Genomic DNA, 22516 nt, shown 5'->3' on the forward strand with positions numbered 1-22516 from the left:
ATGAACTGCTATTTAATTAGGGTTTTCCTTTTGTGCTTTCAGATCACGGGGGGACAACAACTACACTTGGGTTATCTGTTTCAGTAATGTGTTCACCAGGTGTCAGTGTCAGGACATCTTCCCTCAGGTTCTCAGCCTCAGCTCACTGTAGGACACAGTACTTTTTGTAGTCTGACTCAAAATCCTCGTCCATGCTGCTCGTGTCTGCCATCTTCTTGCCATCTATCTTTGGCAGAAATTGTGCATAGTCTACCCCCTGCTGCTCGTAGAAGAGAATGTAGGCAGAGTCGGTGTCGATCTCATCGGGATGCAGCTCCTGAGGGCAGAGAAACACCTGGGCTGAAAGGCACCACGGGACCACTGTGCCACTGTCACTGAACTGAAAGCACACACAGCTGCCCCAGCAGCAGGGTTTGTACCTGGTTGTTCACAAGAATCACACACAGGGGACACAGAGCACACACACAGCTGCCCCAGCAGCAGGGTTTGTACCTGGTTGTTCACAAGAATCACACACAGGGGACACAGAGCACACACACAGCTGCCCCAGCAGCAGGGTTTGTACCTGGCTGGTCACAAGAATCACACACAGGGGACACAGAGCACACACACAGCTGCCCCAGCAGCAGGGTTTGTACCTGGCTGGTCACAAGAATCACACACAGGGGACACAGAGCACACACACAGCTGCCCCAGCAGCAGGGTTTGTACCTGGTTGTTCACAAGAAGGATCACATTTAGTGGAGGTTAGGAAAAAATTCTTTCCTGCAGGAGTGGTCAGGGTTTGGAACAGACTGCCCAGGGAGGTGGTAGAGTCCCCATCCCTGGAGATGTTCAAGAAACCTGTGGCCATGGCACTGTGGTTTAATGGCCATGGTGATGTTGGGTTGAGGGTTGGACTGGATGATCTTAGAGGTCTTGTCCAGCCAAAACAATTCTGTGATTCTATTTTTCTGTCTCTCTCATTGCTCCGTTATTTACTTGAGAAGTTTGACAAATTTTAGAGTGCTAAGTGCAAGTACTTAAAAATGTCAGAACTTAATTAGTCAGTAATTGGACACAAAACTGCCAGCATCATGAGAAAATATTCTGGGACTTCCATTTTTAGTGCTTTTCTCATCTTTGTACAAAATGAGTACTTTCCTTAGCCACAGTACAGGCTGATGAACAGATGTTAACTTGGAAAAAGTCTCATGATGGGAAACTGCCTCAAGTTGTGCTAGGGGAGGTTTAGGTTGAATGTTAGGAAAAAGAATGTCTTTATTGCAAGAGTGGTCAGGCATGGGAACAGGCTGCCCAGGGAGGTGGTGGAGTCACCATCCCTGGAGTTGTACAAGAAACCTGTGGACAGGGTACTTGGGGACATGGTTTAACGGCCATGGTGGTGTTGGGTTGAAGGCTGGACTCCATCTTTTCCAAACAATCCTATGATTCTAGGATCATTTCAGTAACATTTTTCACATTCATCCAGTGCAACTTATGAGATGCTCATGATTTCACAGCACAGTTCTCACCAAATGTCAGGTTCTGTGGCCCTAGGTGAATGACTTGGTAGAGAAAGAAAAGCTTTACCTTACAGCTACTGTCATTGTAGCAGTACCACTTGTTGTTCGGGTTTTTGGCATAAGTGACATAATGACCCCCTCCCAGAATTCCTGAATGGCACTGAAGAAAATGAAGAAGAAAAGAAATTCTTGGATCAAAACCTAGAATTCACAGAATAAATGATTCACAAATTCACAATCTTCAAGCGAGCAACAACAGCTCATGACAATTTATAATCTGGAGCTGACTAACTTTATGTACTCCAGCAGAAAAAGCATTATGCAGAGACACTGTTCAGGGGTTCTCAGCTTTATGGCAAATTAATTTGGCTGACAATGGCTCTGCTTTGTTCCTTTCTCAACAGATCCCTGCTTTCTCTAATGACAACTGTACAGTGAATGCCTTCAGTCAAAGCAAGGCCACACAAATGAGACAATGGCCTCAAGCTGTGCCAGGGGAAGTTTAGGTTGGATATTGGGAAGAATTTCTTCACTGAAGGAGTGGTCAGGCTGGCCAGGGAAGTGGTGGAGTCCCCATCCCTGGAGGTGTTCAGAAAATGAGTAGATGTGGCACTCTGGGACGTGATGGTCTAGTGGCCATGGAGGTGTTGGGTAGAAGGTTGGCCATGATGATCTTAGAGGCCTTTTCCAACCTTCATGACTCTACAAAAATAGTTTCTCTGAGGAAAACAGAAGCCAGCTCACCGAGATTGCATATAGATTGTAAATGGGGTTGACACAGACTTCATCTCTTTGGTCATCTGCAGTGTCATCCTCACTCTGGTTGTCCAGCTGCCCGTTGATGCTGCCGTTGCTGTATGCGCTCTGCTCGCAGATGTAGCCATTGGCTAGAGTCACCTCGCTGTCCTGAGTGGTGTAGAGTTCACCCTGGCTACCACTCAAAACCTGCCCCCTGCTGAGAGCATCCCCTTGGTCAGCAGTAAGCCTCTGCTCCTGGTCAGTACCATTCTCCTTGCAGGTATCCAAATTCTCTTTGCTACTCGACAGTTTGTTTTTGCCCAGCTGTGGTAGCCGCAGACGCCCTTTACCTCTTCCTAAAGTCCTTGGGCTACTGTTTGGGCTACTGTTTTTACTTGAAGGACAGCTGGTGCCACTTTTCCTCCCCAGAGATGGAGATGCTAAAACAGAAAAGACATGGAGCACTAAGAGAAGTAAACCACATAGTCCAGATTTCTTTTTTTGAATGACCAAACACTAAAGCCCTACTGTTTGACTGCAGGCAGTGAGCACTCTCCAGAAGTAGCTTTGCACACACACCCCCCTAGCAACTGAAATTTGAGTCTCTCATGCAGGAGCACATCCCATCCCTCACTCAGCCCAGCCCACTTACACAAGCAGTACCAATATCTGCTGTCACTTGGTGGTTCCGCAAGGGTGAAGCTTCACTAAGCTTTACAGAAGTAAGTGCTTCAAAATAAATGTAGTGCTGTGGCCAAAGGAACATTCACATTTTGTTCAGAATATCCTATTTGCTCCCCTCCACATGCCAGTATTGACTGAATTTTTCACTGATGGTCACTCACCTTTGATGTTATTCAAGACTGTAGTGTTAAGGGAGGATGGACTCCTGTTCAGCGAATCTCCTTCTCCTGCTGTATAAGTGATCTGCAGATCTATTTTCCTAGGCTCCCCTTGGAGAGTCCGTGGTTCAGGAAGGCTGTCGACCTGGAAGGTCAGCTGCTTTCTCTGGAAGTGATTTGGATCCCTTTGTACCAAAAAGGCACTTGGGTCAAAATTTTCTCTGGGAAATTTAACAATTTTCTGGGATTTTATCCAGCGCCCATTTACAAATTGAAATCTTTTCAGGTGAATGATCTAAGGAGAAACACATCAGAAAGGAAAGGAGGAGAATCAGATCACAGGAACATTGCTGTTTAAAAATAGTTTTTCACAGAGCATACACATTTTGGATGCTAATGCAAACCAGGAACATTGCTGTATGTGGCAGTTTGGAGTTCAGGAGCAAGCTGGTAAAATATGGAACTAAGATCTTCATGGGGAAACGATGGAAAAGGTTGCTTCGATTCACTGATCAGCACCTAGCAAATCTGAGAAGCTACAAATGCAGGTGGTACACAACAAGATCATGTTAGCAGAAAGACCAAGTGTAAATTCTGTGTCAGAAGAAGTAACACTGCATGCGAAACACCAACAGAAATGTTGGATTTGAGGTTTGGTTTGTTTGCCTGCATCACAGAAATGTGTGAAGCAAACTAAGTCAGTGACCCTCCTGAGACTGTAAGCAAAAGCAAATCTTATTCAGAAGGAGATGTTGGACAGGTTGCCCAAGGAGATGGTGGAATCGAGGTCTTCAAGAATCATACAATGGTTTAGGTTGGAAGGGACTTTAGAATCATCTACTCCAACCTCCCCACTATGTTCAGGGACACCTCTCAACCTGACTCAGCTGCTCAAGGCCTCATCCAACCTGACCTCAAACACACCCCCAGGAAGGAGGCAGCTAAAACCTCCCTGGGCAACCTCTTCTCACCACCCTCACACTGAAGAACTTCTTCTACTTAGGGACATGGCTAATGGCCATGGTGGTGTTGGCTTGATGGTTAGACTGGATCTTGGAGGTCTCTTCCAATCAAAACAATTCTATGATTCTGTCATCTGTAGCAACTAAAATTTGTGACCATGTACTTTGGTTTTGTTGCTGTAGAAGAAAATGACACAAGATCATACCAAAATAGGGGGGAGTCTCCAAAGATCCAGTTTTTTGGTGGCCAAACAATGGGTCTTGCACTTGGAACAGTAGTACATCTCATCCTCCCCCAGTTCTTCCTCACTGGTGAAGGCTCTCAGACAGCTGTCCAGATTGATGGGCTCTGCCTGAGCTCGGCGGCTTTGTTCGACACTTTCATGTTCTTCTACAATCTGAAGTGAGAGAAAACTCTGTCTGACTGGGAAAGAGACAAACTGCTTGGAGAAAGGCCCTGCTCAGAGTCACACAAACATCACCATCTAGTTATTTAGGATTAAAGAGAAAACTAGATGCACTCTTTTAGCAGAAATGTGACTTCAGTTATGAAGAGGTAGCCACATAACAACACAGTGCCCTCATTTTTGGGTGCTGCTTGCAAGCAAAATCATCCAGACAGTTTAGAGATTCAACTTTAAGTTTGAACAGCCATTGTAGAATAGCTCTGCTAGAGGCTTACCGTGAGATATGCTTTGTTGACTCAATGAAGGAATAGGTTCACTCACATGCAGAGTTTATATATATATATATGAAACTCTGGTTGTGAGTCACTTTTGATCAAGCTTTCATAATATATTACAAAATAGGTTAATTGGATGTTTTCTAAGCACACCATATACATATAGATATGTTTATGGCATTGGTGTGCTTAGAAATAGGTTAACTGGATGTTTTCTAAGCATACCATATACATATAGATATGTTTATAGCACTGATGTGCTTACAAATAGGTTAGTTGGATGTTTTCTAAGCACACCATATACATATAGATATGTTTATGGCATTGGTGTGCTTACAAATAGGTTAGTTGGATGTTTTCTAAGCACACCATATACATATAGATATGTTTATGGCACTGATGTGCTTACAAATAGGTTAGTTGGATGTTTTCTAAGCACACCATATACATATAGATATGTTTATGGCATTGGTGTGCTTAGAAATAGGTTAACTGGATGTTTTCTAAGCACACCATATACATATAGATATGTTTATGGCACTGATGTGCTTACAAATAGGTTAGTTGGATGTTTTCTAAGCACACCATATACATATAGATATGTTTATGGCATTGGTGTGCTTAGAAATAGGTTAACTGGATGTTTTCTAAGCACACCATATACATATAGATATGTTTATGGCACTGATGTGCTTACAAATAGGTTAATTCGATGTTTTCTAAGCACACCATATACATGAAGATACGTTTATGGCACTGGTGTGCTTAGAAAACACCCAATTAACCTATTTTGTAATATATTATGAAAGCTTGATCAAGTGTGACTCACAACAGACAAAAAGTATACTGCTGTGGCTTCTTAATAGCTTCCCTTCCACATTTTGCTCACCTTAAGAGGTCTAACATTAAGACATTTAACACTGGGCAGTGATGACTGATTTCAGTTTAACAGAAAGTGGACAAAAGAAGCACCAACTAATTCCCAGGTGGTGAAGTGTGCTGTGCTGCAGAGGCCTGAACACACAAGCAGGGGTGTGTGTGGAGCTGTTACCCGTTCCTGGGAGGTCTGGTAGCGCAGGTGCAGTGCTGTGGGATCCCAGTCTACAGCAATGCAGGCATTCCCCACACAAGCTCTGTCATCTGTGCACTCAATTTTGCAGCCACGGCAAAATCTAAATCCAGAAGTTAGATGTGGTAAGGAAACTGTTCAATAACTGAGTTTTACATCACCTCATTTTGTAACACCCCCCCTGAGAGCTGCAGGCCTTGCCTTCGGTGTGGAAAAGAGCAATCTTCATATAACAGTGGTCAGTGTCTGTTAGCTGCTTTACTCCAGAACCTTCAGAAACTGCAGCAGCTGGCTGAGCTCAGCCATTTAGAATGCTGACCAAGCCTACCTAGGGCACCAAAAAAGGTACAATACTCTATCTCCCCAAGTATTTGACAGCACAATAATTGCTGTATTTTATTTATTTAGCTGGCAGAGACTTTTATTTTTTAATGAGTAGGTGATCTGAATACATTCCAGCAAGGGTCTGGAATTTTCATTGGAATTTTCCCTAGACAAAGAAAAGCTATTTATGCTTCCAATTTCTCCTCATCCATTTTAGTTCTTACTCTTCAAATGGTAAAAGGAAGGTAGAAGATTTATGTCTAAAAGTTTGGATTCGTACCAGACTCACCCAAATCATCCAAATAGGTGCCTGTATAAATGCACACAGAATACTGGAAGGGGTTAAGAGTTTTTTGGTAACCACATATCTATCTCCTCATTTAAAGTTTCTGTGTCAGCAGAGCTTTCAGTTTCCCAAGTCATAAATTCTACACTCCACTGAAAGTCTGCCATGTGAAGGTTTTGGTTAAATTAGATTCTAGATTCTTATTGTTTGATACTGCCTCTGAAATCTGAAACCTATCACAAACCTATTACCATAAAGAGCATTTCTAGTGGTAGGAATCACTTCCTTCAATCTAAAAAGGACAATTTACCTGTACCATGGACACCAAGCACAAGAATTTCCATCCTTCTGAACTACCCTCAGGGTGAATGGATACTGATAACCCATGGAATCATCACTGGAACAGAAGAGAACATGAAACATGAACACTCTTTCAGATGACCTCTTGCCTTCCTTCACTAGATTTGCCTTAAAAAATTAAAAGAAAGCAGAAAACCCTCTCAGAATTGTAATTTTGATTAGATGAAGCCATTAAAACAAGACTTGCCTAAATCTGTCAGGTATAATCAATTACCAACCACTGGATGAGAACAGATCAACTTGGCTCTGTAAAGCCAAGCTTGAAGTGCAGCTAGAAAGTGTATCCATGTTTAACTGTACTACAAAAAGATTACCATTTATTTTTAATTATTGCCATTATTAAATTGCAGGACTCTAAATGACTTCCTCCAAAAATAATCCACTAAATGGAATCTGCAGGCAGAAATCTGAGATAAAAGCACACACAATTGTCCCTCAAGTTGTTGACATCTAAAGCTTGATTCATAGAATGGTTTGGGTTGGAAGGGACCTTAAAGATCAGCCAGTTCCAACCCCCCTGCCATAGGCAGGGACACCTCCTACCAGCCCAGGTAGCCTCATCCAGCCTGGCCTTGAACACCTCCAGGGAGGACCCCCATCCACAACCTCCCTGGGAAACTTGTTCCAGTGTCTCACTACTCTCATTCTGAAGAATTTCTTTCTAATACCAAGTCTACATCTCCCCTCCTCAAGCTTCAATCCACTCCATCTCATCCTATCATTACATTTAAATACACATTATAAAAGCAATGTTCAGAAGCATCATGAGAAGTCAAAACTGATAAAGATGAAAACAGTTTTCAATCTTGTAAGCAACTCCAGGCCTCTGTGTTACATGAAGACTGAGATGCCAAACTCACCAGTCCTGTGCATGGTTACTAGCTTCCTGAGGTGGGAGAGGGCTAGCCAGCCTGGAAACCTGAATCCACACTGCATCATATAGGTCCTTCTTGCGTGTATGGACTGTGCAGGGAACAATGAGTGGCATTCCAAAGAGACTGGGACGATTCTTCTGAGATGAGAGGAAGTATAGTTCTGTCCGCATCTGCATGGGGGAAGGAACAGAGCAGGCATCAAATCACCTCACCAGAACCACTGGGATGCTGCCCTTGGGATTCAGTTCAGGTTTTGGCAACTATTCATAGAAAAGTTTGGGCTGGAAGAGACCTTAAAGGTCATCCAGTTCCAACACCCCCTCATCCAGCCTGGCCTTTCATTCTATTAAAAGTACTCTCAGCATTTTCCCCCAACATTAAATACTGCAAATGTTAATCATTGACTTGAAACCTTTCTGGTAGTTTAAGGTATTATGGTGATGTTGTTTGGGCATTAGACCACATAAATATCAATCTGTGTTTCAACCATGTACAAGAGTTTATATTGCATGTGACACATTGCTCTCTACAACTCCCTGAAATGAGGTTGCAGTGAGGTGGGAGTTGATCTCTTCTCTATTGTATCAGGTGATAGAACAATAGGAAATGGTCTGAAATTGTGCCCGGGGAGGTTTAGGTTGGAGACTAGGAAACATTTCTTTCCTGCAAGAGCGGTCAGGCATTGGAAAAGGCTGCCCAGGGAGGTAGTGGAGTCCCCATCCCTGGAGGTGTTCATGAAATGTGTGGACAGGGCACTCTGGGACATGGGTTAGTGGCCATGGTGGTGTGGAGTCAACGGCTGGATTCAATGATCTTAGAGGTTTTTCCCAAGTGAAACAATTCTATGATGCGTTCGTTTTCCCACTACACTGTAATGTAGGAAAATGCACTTCATGATGCTCCTCCCTGTCCCTAAATGCTCTCTACCCTAGGCAAGTATTACATAAGTATCCCTTTCCATTGAGCAGGTTTTTGGCTATGAAAAGTGTAGCTTCCAGAGACACCTTTTACTGTATGACTAACAGCTTGCAATGGCTCAAAAACTCAGCTACAGCATTCTGCAAAATCTGAAAGAAAGTAAGAGTGGTAACGGTGATTGGTGGCCACTGTTTGAGAGAATAAAGGAAAAAAGCCTCATACAAACACAGAGTAAGGAGGGAATATTAATGACCTCCTGGCCCACATCCATCAGGCTCTAAATGTCAACAGACTGAAGCCTGGCCCCAGCCCACACAGAACGCATGGCTATTTGAAGTGTTCAGTCACCCAGATTTGACATTTAGAGTTCAGCTTAACCACAGATGCTCTTACAAGGAGCAGATCATGCCAACAGAATGACCCAACAATGAACTACAGATCCTCACTCTGCCTCCTTAAAGAAAAAAAGGTTTTCCCATACAATGCCAAAGAAACGCATTTCTAGCAGCTCCTCTAATTGGATTTTTTTTTTCTGCTCAAAGAACCTGGAACATTTCATGAGAGAGTTAGTAGATGCCCAAGTATGCATCTCAGCATTACAGAGCTGGGAAGCATGCCAGTGCTAAGGGAAGGAAAACACCACACATCAGACATTATGACTGACAAGAGTTGTGTTGCTGTAAGATCTGGGTGCTCACTTCACAGGGAAATGTATTCTGGCTCCCTCTTCTTAAGAAACAAGGATTAATTTATTATAGGGATATCAAAAAAAAATCCTCAGTGACCTCCTCTCAAAGTCTGTTATGTGAACAGTCTCCAAGAGCTGCAAAACCTGCTCACCATTTTCCTGTGGACTGCAATGATGTACCCTGTGCAGGGACTGTCAGAGAGCGAGGGCAGGTGACCGTTGGGAGTCCAGCTGGTGTGGTTCCGCTCGGTCCCACATGGCACTACAGTATTTGGCATCCCATTTGGAATTAGAGTTGGTTTGGGAAGGTCCCCATTCATCATTATGTTGGGTGTTCCATTAGCTGATGGCCCAGTTGAGACATCTGTAGATAAACAATTACATTTTCAGTACCTACAGTAACCACACCTGATCAGAGGACTTGAATCCTTCCCATTCTCTTTGATGCATTTCATGAAACCTCTTCTGCTTTCCCTAATACCAACATCTGACCTTTCATTTGCCTACAACTTCACAAAGTCAGAGCATGCAAGAAGAGGAAAAAAAAAAAAAAAAAAAAAAAAAAAAGAGGTGTTTTCAACCCATTCACGAGACCACGAACAATAAAACCCAATCCATGCTTCCAATCTTTTACATGTCCCGCCTTAGAGGAAGAAAACGTTTTGAGTGTTTCTTGTGCCTTTAACTAAGTAGAAAGCGATCTTCAGACTGCTGTCCTGGGCCTGATCATGAAAGGATTCCTGTCCATCATTAGATACTGAGCCTGTCCATGGCTTCTCCATGAATAAAGCTTCAACTTACTTCTCTTTTCTTCAATACTCACTGCTTACTTCTGACTAAGAAGTCAGGTTTTCTCCTGACTCTCTCCAGTACCCAAGCACTGTGGATTTGAAATGAACAGGGACATAAAGAGCTTTTCTTTTACCTGTTTGCACAGGACTTGATGCTGATGTAGGAGACCCTGGAATTGGTATCTCAAATGCACACAAAAACCCACTCACTGATAACCGGACTTTCTGGTTGTCTTGAGGAAAGTTCTTCAGTAAAGGAAGAAAAAACAAAAGGGAAGTTACTCAGCCAGGTGTGTGCTTGAAAACAGTGCCTCTATCAGCTCATCTCTGCCCTCCCATCTGCTTTCTTACACCTTTCTAGAAGGTAAAAAGGAGCCTGGAGAAGAGAAGGCTCCAGGGAGACCTTAGAGCAGCCTTCCAGTACCTGAAGGGGGCTACTGGAAAGCTGGGGAGGGATTTTTTACAAATGGCTGGGAGTGACAGGATGAGGGGCAATGGCTCTGAGCTGGAAAAGGGGAGATTTAGACTGGAGATTATAAAGACATTCTTTACAGTGAGGGTGGGGAAACATTGGAACAGGTTGCCCAAGGAGGCTATGGATGCCCCCTCCCTGGAGGTTGTTCAAGGCCAGGCTGGATGAGGCCTTGAGCAACCTGGGCTGGTGGGAGGGGTCCCTGCTCACAGCAGGGGGATTGGAAGTGGCTGATCTTTAAGGTCTCTTCCACCCCAAACCATTCTGTGATTTGGTGATCCCTTTGCAGATGTCTACAGTAAGATCTGAGGGAGTGATTGCTGGTTCTCTAAGCACACTGAAGGCACCTAGTTTGTATGCAAAAAGGAATTTTACATACAAACACACACACCAAAGGCAATCATTAATATGCCTCCAACATCCTGACAGTGTTTAAACTGAAAGCACTCTCAGATTTATTACCTCAAGATTATTTTTTTCCTTTTTTCCCCCCTACAAATAGAATTAGTAATCAATCCAATTAAACTTCCACAAGCTTCTCCATCACTATTAATTTTGTTTACAGGTGGTTTATTTTGGTTCAGTTCACTTGGATTTTAAATCTATTTCAAGGCAAGCCAAATTATGCTTTAAGAACAAAAGAAAAGATCATACAGAGGTATAACTAAGCTGATCTTATCAACCTTTTAATTAAATTATTTCACAGTTCTTGTAAGCAAAGCTTAGTGTCAAGAAGAATGAAGAAGCATGCTGGTGTAGACAAACAACAAACAAAAATACCAGAGTGTGGTGCAGTAATGATGAACTTTATTCTTTTTCTTACCTTGATGTTGGAGCTGTGCACCTCTGCAAGTAGAATCTGTTCTGGTTTTAGCCCACAGAGTTCACTTAACTGTTTTTTCAGACCTGTGTACTTTTCATCCATGTTCAACCTGAGGCCGTACCGAACAGGAGTAGTACCATCTAATTTAATTACTTTAGAAGGGAAAAGAAACACAGTGGTCAGCTAAGCAGGGAAGTTTTCAAGACAGGAACACACTAAAGCTAATTAATGTCAGAAAGGTTTCCCCCCCACCACCTGAAGGTATTTTTTTTTATTTCATTGGTTTTTTCGCAAATCAATTTTTGAGGTCTGCAGACAAAGCTCAGAGAATCTCCAGCTTCCCTGGAGGTGTTTAAGGCCAGGTTGGATGTGGCCTTGAGCAACCTGGGCTAGTGGGAGGTGTCCCTGCCCATGACAGGGGGGGCTGGAATTGGATGATCTTCAAGGTTCCTTTCAAACCAAACCACTCTATGAATCTTCTGTGAAAATGCTTTAAAATCTGTTTCACTTTTTAAATCACCTTTCCTTTTGCCTCTTTCCCCCAGCACATGGGCTCTTCATACTATAGCTCACGACCCCTCAAGTGTTTTTTCTTTGTACACTCCCCCCAACCTTTCCTTTTTCACTCTAGGCAGATTTAGGACAACCTCCACAACACAGTGAACAGCAGGGAAGGTCTCAGAACCTCCATTTTAAATACGCTTCTGTATTAAGTCCTATAGTCAAGACTGAGAGGCCTATCTATGCTGTGTCTTTAGAGGGATTATTTTAGTTTAACTGTATTCCAATGAAAATTCTTGTCCCCTATGATGTTAAAATGATTGCACTGTATTTAAGTGTAAATAGTAACACTGTGAATTTGGGTGGTTTATTGCTGTTCTACATAAACAGTTTTCATTTGAGCACTGCCAAGTTTACAGAGAGGTAAACACTTCCACCCACCTGTGATTTCAAGGTGCATGTAGCTATCCATTGGCAAAGGCAAGGATAAAAAATTAAAAGGGTCAAATCTAACACTTATATGTCCACAAGTTTTACATTTCACTTGTGACTTCAGCTGCCCATGAAATAAATCTACAACAATGGATCTGTTTCTTCTTAGATGGTTTTCCCAGGCCTAAGACAAAGTACAAAGAAAAACCAACATAAAGTTAGTCACTGAAGACTATTTGCTTGAAGAACAGGAAGGAGAATATGTTGCAAGACCTCCAAAGATTCATTGGCCTAGAGAAGTCAAATTCATTTCACAGAAGATTACCAATTTCTAGTAACTAGGATGTATTTAGTTTCAAAATGAGTAAAGAGAAGTCATTTCAATTAACACAATAATCAAGGTATTGCTTCACTTAAAGCACTTCTAAAACAATCATCAGGCATCTGGAAAGATTTTGATATTCCATCATTCTGAGGAGTTGTTCAAAACAATTGTGCTGAAAACTCATTTTCAGCTCAAAGGTGAAACTGACTCCTTAAAATCACAGAATTGATAAGTTCTAATAGACCTCAGTCCTGAAAGTCAGTACAGCAAACAAACTCCAACCCCCAAAACTTTAATCCATACCTCTGCTGCTACTTCCCAGTCTGGTCGACCGTCACTATCTTTCAGCTCAACATATGGCTTATCATGAACTCTGTTCAAATCCTCGTGAAGACCATCCAAAAGAAAAGCCAGAAGCTCCTGTGAGTCTTGCTGTTGGAAGCCATTAAATCTTGGAGCATATTTTGCTATTGTCCACTATAAAAAAACCCCAAACAAACAAACAACAACCCCTCAGAACTTTATTTAACATCATGTAAGAAAGGTTGTAGCAATAAATCAAAACATTGTAGACAAGATGCATGCTGTCAATGAGCATAAATTCAGCTGCCAAGAGTTACAGGCAACCCCTTATTCTTTCAGACCATTTACAGGCAAATGCATCATCTTCTGTCCCTAAAAAGGGCTATAAAAGCCACACTTAATGCCACAGCCTCTGATTTGTATCAAGTAACTCCTTTGACCTCACAATTACTGTACCATGACCATATTCCACAGAAAGCTGCTCAGATTCTGAGCACTAGGATGGCTGAACCTTGGCCTCCTCCAAATATGCATTGTGCTTCTGCACAGTCCCTTCCTGAACACCTCTGCTGCATTCCTTACAGCAAAAGCTGTGAGCAGTTTGGAGTAACATCCACGATGCCTGAATGCCAGGACAGGGTTGCTGGCTTCACAGCCAGCTTCCAACATGAGAAATAGATGTCCAAGCTTCCTTCTCCTTGTCTAAGGGAGATACTGACTCAAGACCCAGAACAACACAGGTGACATCAGGGAAACGGCCATGAAAGATTTCCGCTACCCAAAGACATCCTTTAACTAACAGCCACCCAGCCTTACCCGCAGCTTTAAGGGTGCAATGTTCTTCTGAGTTCCACTCCACAGCTCCTGAACCAAATCCCCGTAGCACTTGGCCATGTGTCCTTTCATTCCTATTGGATTTGTCCTAGAAATCATGAATAATTAACACCATACTAAAAGTGAAACAAAGTACAGACATGAGGACTAACAAGGGAGTGCAAAGGCTTCTTGCTGAGCTGTTTTAACTCTCCCAGAAACAAGAGAGGTTCTATTTTCATGTATCTGCTGTAGAGCTGACAGCTCCGATAACACTGAAAAGGATTTATTCAGAATGTCTGCCTCTGAAAGCTGAAACTCAGAAGAAATGGCAATGGTCTGAAATGGAGAGTTACCTGTTAAGCTCATAAAGGTGTCTTCCTGAGATGAAATAGCGTGTGAGAGGCTGGGTGTTACTGACACACTGGATGCTGGAGTTCATGAAGCACGTGTTACCCAGATTGCTCAGTCCAGTAGCACCCTTTTCAGTAGGAACTGCCAAGAAAAATGCAATCATACCAATTGTGCAGATGTCAGACATTCAGAATGGTCAATCAGTGAAGTCAAGACCATGACCTTTTCACAGGGACCAATTCAATTTAACCTGCCCTCAATTACGAGGCTACAGCAAGCAGAGGCCCAGCCTGTTCAAGCTATTTGCTCTCTCAGCAGAGAGAGCCCACTTAGCAGAGACTGGGGAATTTTGTTGGATCTGATCCAACACAGACATCAGTACACAGAATGGCAGAGGTTGGCAGGGACCTCTGGAGGCCACCCAAGTCCAACTCCCCTGCTAGAGCAGGGTCACCTATAAACCCAATGTCCATGTGAGTTTGGAATCTCTTCAGAGAAGGAGACTCCACAGTACAATCCATACAAACTACTTTCAGACTAATGAAATTACTGGATTCATTTCTTTAAATCTCAGCTATGCCTTACCTTGAAAAAAAATCCAAGATGATGAATACAAAATCCAGAATTTGCTACTGCTGCATCCAAACATCTCCAGTTTTATCCATCTATACATCCACCCCTCCCAGACTTCCTTCCAGCATCTCAGTTAATAAACAAAAGAAGCAAACAAAGCAGCACAGGCATAAAAGACCTCTTCCAATGTTAAGAGCATTTATATTGAAAAGACCTAGTTCAACATAATTGGCCCCTTGAATTTTTCTTCTCATTATAATCCAGTTATGATGCTGAAACACTTACCTTTATGTCTGTCAATTTTACTGCTGTTTGCTATAAAAGACATCTCTTCTGGCCAGCTCATGTCTTTGTTTCGCACTAGAAAGAGAAGTGGTACAAGGATTACACCTGATGCAGATGAACAGGTTCAATTAGTTCTCTAATACTAAATTGACATTAGAAATCATTTTATTTGTAGCTACTGTTTTTGCTAATTTTCATCCCAATGTTTCCAATCATTACTGGAAATCATTCTAATGCTGGCAGCATTCCATCTTTAGAAGTTCCTCTCCTGTTGGTTAACAAATTTCCCAGTACTTGGGCTAACACCTAATGAGGGTTCTCCAGACTGAATAAAACTCTTCAATTCTTGAGCAATCACCTAATATATATGGTTGTTAGAGCTGCCTTCCAATACCTGAAGGGATCCTACAGGAAGGCTGCAGAGGGACTTTCCACAAGGGCGTCTAGACACAGGCCAAAGGGGAATGGTTTGAAGCTGCGGGAGAGCAGGGTTAGACTGGAGCTGAGGAAGAAGTTCTTCAGTTCAAGGATGGTGAGATTCTGGAATAGGCTACTCAAAGAGGTCGTGGCTGCCTCCTCCCTGGGGGTGCTCAAGGGCAGGTTGGATGAGGCCTTGAGAAGCTGAGACTAATTGAGAGGTGTCTCTGCCCACAGTGTGGAGGATGGCTTAGGTTAGGAGGGACCTTAGAGTCCATTCTATGAAATATTCATATAAAATATTTTTTTTAAGTGTGTAAACCAATTATAGGCCATTTTCCTACCTTCTATTACTAAATGCTGCTCATCTTGGATTTTAAGATACTCCAGTCTGTGATCTTCATCATCCAGCAAAGTAAGATAGTTCTGCAGGAGAAAAAATAAACTTCATGCAGTTATTACTTCTAGATTTCAAATTCCCTGAGGAGATTTTAATCTCAAAGTGGTGAAATTAAAACAGTACTAACAATTGCCTCACATAAAAGAGAGCATCAGTTCCCTACCCATGGTAATTAAATGCAGTAGTTCACTGCTCTCCAGAAGCACCTAGTTCAGTGCTTTAATTGTAAGTGGTATTTCTTTAGAATGAGAGAATTACATGGACTGAATGATTCAGAGGAATACATTCTCCTATTAGGACAGACGGAAAGACTTGGGGCTGTTCAGTCTGGAGAAGAGAAGGCTCTGAGGTGACCTTATTGTGGCCTTCCAGTATCTGAAGGGGGCCTACAAGAAAGCTGGGGAGGGACTTTTTAGGTTATCAGGTAGTGACAGGACTCGGGGGAATGGAACAAAGCTGGAAGTGGGGAGATTCAGGCTGGACGTGAGGAAGAAGTTCCTCACCATGAGAGTGGTGAAAGCCTGGAACGGGTTTGCCCAGGAAGGTGGTTGTGGCCCCATCCCTGGAGGTGTTTAAGGCCAGGCTGGATGAGGCTCTGGCCAGCCTGATGTAGTGTGAGGTGTCCCTGCCCATGGCACGGGGGTTGGAACTAGATGATCCTTGTGGTCCCCTTCCAACCCTGACTGATTCTATGATTCTGCTGCTTCGTTGTCATTTGAAAGAGATCCTGGAGAGCTTCTGTAAGCACAGAAACCTACAGCATCAGGCAGGCATTGGAATAAGGCTGTCTAGGGAGGTGGCAGAATCACCACCCTGGGGGTGTTTAAAAAAAAAGTGAAGACATGGCACATGGGGATGTGGCTTAGTGGCCATGGTGGTGTAGGGTTGATGGTTGGACATGATGATGTGAAAGGTCTTTTCCAACCAAAAAAATTCTATGATTCCATCTCAGTGAAATAACACGGGTTTTATTTCCATTCTCAGCAGATTCTGTGAAACTCCACATCAAGGCTTTGAGATAACAAAATACTTACCAGGCTACTATGGAGAGAAAAAAAAAAAAAAAAAAAAAAAGGTAAATTTTCTGCATCACTGACTCCAAAAAATCTAAATTTCACTGCTTGGGCTGCACAAAACTAATCTAACATCTCTACAAAACAAGTGATGAGAGTTTTCCAGCCTGGGCAGTTAAACTTCAAAGGAAGCTCAAGTCCACTATCTTTTTATTCCTCTCTGTGTGTGTTTAATTGTTGCTAGAAAAGAATAAGATACACAGAGCTGGGGAGGGACGTTTTTCAAGGGCTTGCAGTGATGAGAGGGAATGGACTGAAGTTTGAGGAGGACAGATTTAGGAGATCAGGAAGAAATTCTTTACAGTGAGAGAGGTGAGACGCTGAACAGGCTGCCCATGGAGGTTGTGGATGCCCCCTCCCTGGAAGTGTTCAAGGCCAGGTTGGATGAGGCCTTGGTGTGGGAAGGCCACGGCAGGGGGGTTGGAACTGGATGGCTCTAAGGTGTCTTCTACCCCAAATCATCCTATGAATGTATGGATCCCCAGGAGCTGCTGGAGAGCAAAGCAGGAGGCCGTGCAGTACCTCGCTGTTGTACAGCCAGAGGCGCATGTCCTCCTCTTTGATGCGCAGCCGCTGCGACAGGTACTCGTGGATCTCCTTGATGGTCTGCATGCGGCTGAAGCAGCCCGTGTAGGCCAGCACCCTCTTCAGGGGCGCATTCGGGGAGGGCACATTGCCTGCATTCACAACCAGAAGGAAAAGGCAAAAGCTGATGTACATGTAGCCACAGGCCAGCTGAAACCAGCTCACTCACAACTTACACAGACCACAGAAGGAAGCACACAGCCCTGCTGCTTCTCTCTATGTATAAAACAACGAGCTGGATGGAAAGCTGGTTGGTACTGACCCTGTGGGACAACAAACTCAGATCAAACTACTACTACTACCTGTCATAAAATTGTTCTCCTAAGATTCTCATAGGAAACAGATAATTTAAAAGAAGTTTTAAACGACTGAATTATTCTTTTTTTTCTTTTTAACCTCTGAGATTATCAGAGACAATGGTGATTTTCCAAATGAAAGACTTGGAAACGTCCTGAGGATTTTCTTTGTGAGAGAATATTTTAAGTAAAATGTAAGGTCAAAACCATCAGTCTGACTACTCTTGAGAGTAGCACGACTGAGCTTCAGCCCTCCTTCCCTGAAGCTTCAGCCAGCAGAATGCTGCTCTGTGAAGGTGAAATCAGCCTGGCAGTTGCACAACAAAAGTATTCTTCATAACTAAATTCCTCAGACCACATTCTGAGAAGATACAGGGGACTGTCACCAGAATTTCTAAACAATCTCATGTCTGCCACACATCAGCAGAGCCTGGCATTGTTTTCTGTACTGTGAGCTCATCTTTAAATCAAACGTGCACAAGAAAGGAATCCAACTTCACATGAGCTTTTTGAGCTTCTTTCAACTTGGGAAGTTCCTCACTCTTCACAGAGTCAGCTCTCTAACACATTCATGAAGTGATTTTATTACACAGCCAAACCCAGCTGGGCAGCTGCTAGTTAAGTAACCAGAGAATTGACTTTGTTCTACTTTCACTGTCAAAAGCTGAAAATAAAATAAGTAGTACCACATCAAGAGATGCAATATTACATGCAATTGGACAAGAGAGTAAAACCAAACTGTAATCATCTTAGCAATCAGCAAAGCATCAGTTTTGCTTCACTGTACCACACAAAGTACTCTTATTTCTTAAGGAAAACAAAAAAAAAAAAAAAGCATTTTCAGGGATTAGGGATGAGAGGATTAGTTGTAAGATTACAGCAAGAAAGCACATTTGAAATCTCAAAACCAGATTAATAACTGATTGGACAAATTAGTGCAGAGCAAAATGATTCCAAATCAAGATCAAATTTGGCACATCAAAAGATTCCCTTTATTTGAATTTTGGCATTTGAAGACATCCAAAGCAAGCAGTTTCCATTTTATTAGGCCAAATGTGAGAAATTAATTTGGGTAGCAGGCAGTTTCTTGATCAAGCAGGCAGCTGCTCTCCTGGATGGTAAGTTGGAGATTCTACCAAAGCAGTGAAAAATTGAGCATTGCATGAGGGTTTTAAAACACAGGCCAATATTAGAAAGGTTAAAGGTTTTAATTTTCATTTCATTTCTGGACATAGGTGGCTGTGGGTGCTCAGGTATCCCTGTGTGTATGCAGACACACCTGTGAATAGGGATTTCCTCAAAGCTACTGTGCAAACTAACTGGAAACTGAAAACAAATCCTGCAACACTTTCCAGCTGAAGTGTGAAGCTGCAATCTAAGGACTACTCTTCTAGCCCATTACCTGCACAAGCCGTTGGTGACCACAGTTATGACACACATGTTTGAGTTGGATCCTTACACTTTCTGCTGGATTGCCTGAGCTGCATGAAATCATAATTTTTACATTCAATTGTTGTCTAGAGTATTAAACAATTTTGGGCATTAAAAACCTTGCTGCCCAAATAACTGAGAGCCAGTTGGCTGAGCAATGATTTCATTGATTTTACTACTGGCCCCCAGACACACAGACTCATCCTGATGCACAGATGCACCTATTCTATGGCTACAAAAATTAACTACCCAGACCTGCCCTTCTCAGCTCTTCAGTTTATGCAGTGCTCATTTCTCACTTTCAACTCACCAATGTATTTGCAGTAGCTACAGGACTTAACTGAGGAGGAGGCTGATGGGAGACCTCATTCCTCTCTACAAGTCCCTGAAAGGAGATTGCAGTGAGGTGGGGTTGGTCTCTTCTCCTTAGTATCAGGTGACAGGACAAGGGGAAATGACCTGAAATCGTGCCAGGGAAGGTTTAGATAGGACATTAGGAAAAATTTGCTTCCCTCAAGTGGTCAGGCATTGGAACAGGTTACCCAGAGAGGTGGTGGAGTCATCATCCCTGGTGGTGTTCAAGAAATGTGAGGAAAGGGATCTCAAACACTAGAACAGGCTCCACAGGAAGGTGGCTGAATCCCCATCCATGGAGATGTTTCAAAGAGGCAGAGATGTGGTGCTAAGGGACTTGGTTTAGTCCCAGACTTAGAAGAATTAGAGAATGGTGGGACTCAATGATCTTAAAGGTCTTTTCCACCCAAGTGATTCTATGGCATGGCACTTTGGGACATTGGTTTAGTGGTCATGGTGGTCTTAGGCTGACACTTGGACTTGATGGTCTTAGAGGTCTTTTCCAACCAAAACAACTGTCTGATTCTCTGACTCTGAAAATGCTCCCTCAAGCCTCTTTCTTTGCAGAGAAGATGGGAGAAAAGCCTTCCAATCTTTGCCAGCTGCTGATTGTGCCTTACAGTGATTAGCTGGTGCACAAGCACAGTGGCAGCAAGCTGTGGGTCTGGATTTCTTAGAAACTGCACACTTGTATTCTTGCTGCATTCTTAAGTTACCTCTAGGTAAATGCTGAGGAAACATTCTCAGGCTCATCATACCCATATTCACCCAGATGTTGGACTGCTGTGTTCGAGTGGCAGGCTGCTGTCTCAGGAAGAGCAGGTAGCGAGGAAATAGCTCCAGTTCAGGCACATTTGTTTTGCTGTTTTTGATCACCTAGGAGAAGATGTTTGAAAGACATTTTAGAGACTGCTGATCCAAAGAGGGGCAGGAAGCAATGATTAAAGCAAATGGTTCAAAAAAATAAACTTTCTTTTACTAGGAGACAAGAAACCTGAACTTCTTACGGGGTCTTAGGCAAACATCCACAGGAACAACAGTTTACTGATTTCTAAGCACTTTTGGAAGCTTAGGAGTTGCAGATTGTCGAAAGCAAACACCTCAGAGGAGCAGAGCTGCCTGGACCACACCATGGAAAGAACATTTTCCTGATTCCAGAAATAGATGTGAATCTACAATGAACCTCAGCTGTGCCAGTCAGTATATGCTTCAAGATCAAAGCTCCCACATGCTGGATAAGTTCATTTCAGTTCATAAACTCCTAAAGTTCAGACCTTTGTTCTGCACTTTATCAAGTATAGGATTGAATTTAAAACTTTGTACTGTAAGAACAGACTTCAAATTTTCTTTTGTTGCGTTTTGATCCAATAACAGAAAAAGCTGAAATGATTCCAGAGCAAGACTTGCAGCTTTCCAGTCACCTGCCCAGTTTCTGCCCAGACATTGACACACAGTGGCAGGAATGCTCACTGCTTCTAAGACCATGCAAAGCAGAAGACAACACACAGCTTAAGCTGTGGAAAACAACATGATGCACTGAAGTGCCATGAGATTAAAATTCAGTTCTAACAAAAAAAAAAAAAAATACTGATAGACAAAGTTTTGAGCAACCTGATTCAGTGAGAGGTGTCCCTGCCCATGGTAGGGGCTGGGAACTAGATGATCCTTTCCAATCCAAACCATTCTATGAATCTATTTTCTGGAAAGAAACAACCTAACAGTACCCGCTGCGGGGTGGGAGATGAGGACTTGAAGTGCCTGGGTACGAGGTGGCAAGGAATCAAATGGTCTTCAAGAATTCAAGTGCTCAGATAACTAAGTGTCAAAATATTCCTTAATTATGGGCTGAAAAGCCACAGTTTATATTGCTTATATTTTTTTTGCAGACAGGATATCCAAACTAAAATTCTCTTATTCTGAAGAAACCCCTCTTTTCTTATGGAAAAAAAGAGGCTCTTTTCTTATGAAAAAAAGAGAAAGTCTCTCTCTTTTTTTTTTTTTTTTTTGACCCTATCACACAACTCCCAAGCACTTTACTTTGTGTATAAAGAGATGTGGCCTTTGGTGGCTGATGGAAGGTGTTTGTTTCCATGGAGAACGTGTGGGAGCAGGGTAACAGAAGGCAGTGATTTTTCACTGTAAATTTGCCAGTACTGCAGCTACCAGACCAAACTGTCAAAAATCACACAGCTAATTCTCTCCTCTTTGTGACACTGAATATTTCTGACACTAACTACCTCATCTCATAGAATAGCTCACGTTGGAGCTTATCTACTCCAAATTCCCCAGCATGGGCAGGGACACCTCACAACTAGATTCAGCTGCTCAAGGCCTCGTCCAGCCTGTCTGTGAACTCTCCTAGGGAAGAGGCAGCCACAGCCTCCCTGGGCAGAGTCTCACCACCCTCCTACTGAAGAACAACTTCCTCAGCTCCAGACTAACCCTGCTCTCCCTCAGCTTCAAACCATTCCCCCTTGTCCTCTTGCTGGACACCCTTATGAAAAGTCCCTTTGCAGCCTTCCTGTAGGATCCCTTCAGGTACTGGAAGGCAGCTCTAAGGTCCCCCCTTACCATCTCTATTGCTATATAACCAATTTCTATTGCTACCACCAAAAAAAGAAAAAAAATCCTCCCCCCATACTTTCCTTAAGTGCAGCTGCTCTAAGAGACTACCTGACACAGAATAAATCAACCACTAGATGGAATAAATACACTCCACAGAAACTCAAAGCAGTTCCCCACGTTGTTAAGTGAACAGGATGAATTACTTCCATTTTTCTTGCCTCTAACATCATTCTACTCCTTTTTTGTGAATTCAATATTAATAATTCAAGGCATGCCAGCCTTTAGCTTCAAATGCTGATGACCTGTTAATGGTTCTTGCAGTGTTACACACAGAAACAGAGAGATAGCTCAATAAATTGGGAGTAAATTATATGATTCAACACTGGCTATTGCTCTGTAATTACTGCTTCTCTTTCAGAAATACTGTTGTTGTTTCAACTGCAACCAAAAGAAAAAAAACAAAAAAATCATCTC

General features: G+C 42.8%; 1 protein-coding gene across 1 annotated transcript in view; it reads right to left on the reverse strand.

The window, feature by feature from the left end:
• Positions 1 to 107: 107 nt before the first annotated feature.
• USP32 (ubiquitin specific peptidase 32) overlaps positions 108 to 22516 on the reverse strand; it is a 78544-nt gene continuing 56135 nt past the window's right edge. The window contains exons 16-34 of the mRNA XM_054394523.1: positions 20194 to 20353; positions 17334 to 17488; positions 15683 to 15764; positions 14922 to 14996; positions 14066 to 14204; positions 13713 to 13818; positions 12897 to 13070; positions 12278 to 12452; positions 11336 to 11487; positions 10175 to 10286; positions 9402 to 9613; positions 7629 to 7813; positions 6719 to 6805; positions 5781 to 5901; positions 4254 to 4445; positions 3089 to 3380; positions 2250 to 2683; positions 1573 to 1665; positions 108 to 316 (exon numbers count right to left, since the gene is read on the reverse strand). Coding sequence (XP_054250498.1) covers positions 143 to 316; positions 1573 to 1665; positions 2250 to 2683; positions 3089 to 3380; positions 4254 to 4445; positions 5781 to 5901; positions 6719 to 6805; positions 7629 to 7813; positions 9402 to 9613; positions 10175 to 10286; positions 11336 to 11487; positions 12278 to 12452; positions 12897 to 13070; positions 13713 to 13818; positions 14066 to 14204; positions 14922 to 14996; positions 15683 to 15764; positions 17334 to 17488; positions 20194 to 20353 — 3120 coding nt within the window. The 3' untranslated portion in view covers positions 108 to 142. The remainder of the gene's footprint in view (positions 317 to 1572; positions 1666 to 2249; positions 2684 to 3088; positions 3381 to 4253; positions 4446 to 5780; positions 5902 to 6718; positions 6806 to 7628; positions 7814 to 9401; positions 9614 to 10174; positions 10287 to 11335; positions 11488 to 12277; positions 12453 to 12896; positions 13071 to 13712; positions 13819 to 14065; positions 14205 to 14921; positions 14997 to 15682; positions 15765 to 17333; positions 17489 to 20193; positions 20354 to 22516) is intronic.

The sequence above is a fragment of the Indicator indicator genome, chromosome 30, assembly GCF_027791375.1.
Source record: "Indicator indicator isolate 239-I01 chromosome 30, UM_Iind_1.1, whole genome shotgun sequence".
NCBI lineage: Eukaryota > Metazoa > Chordata > Aves > Piciformes > Indicatoridae > Indicator > Indicator indicator.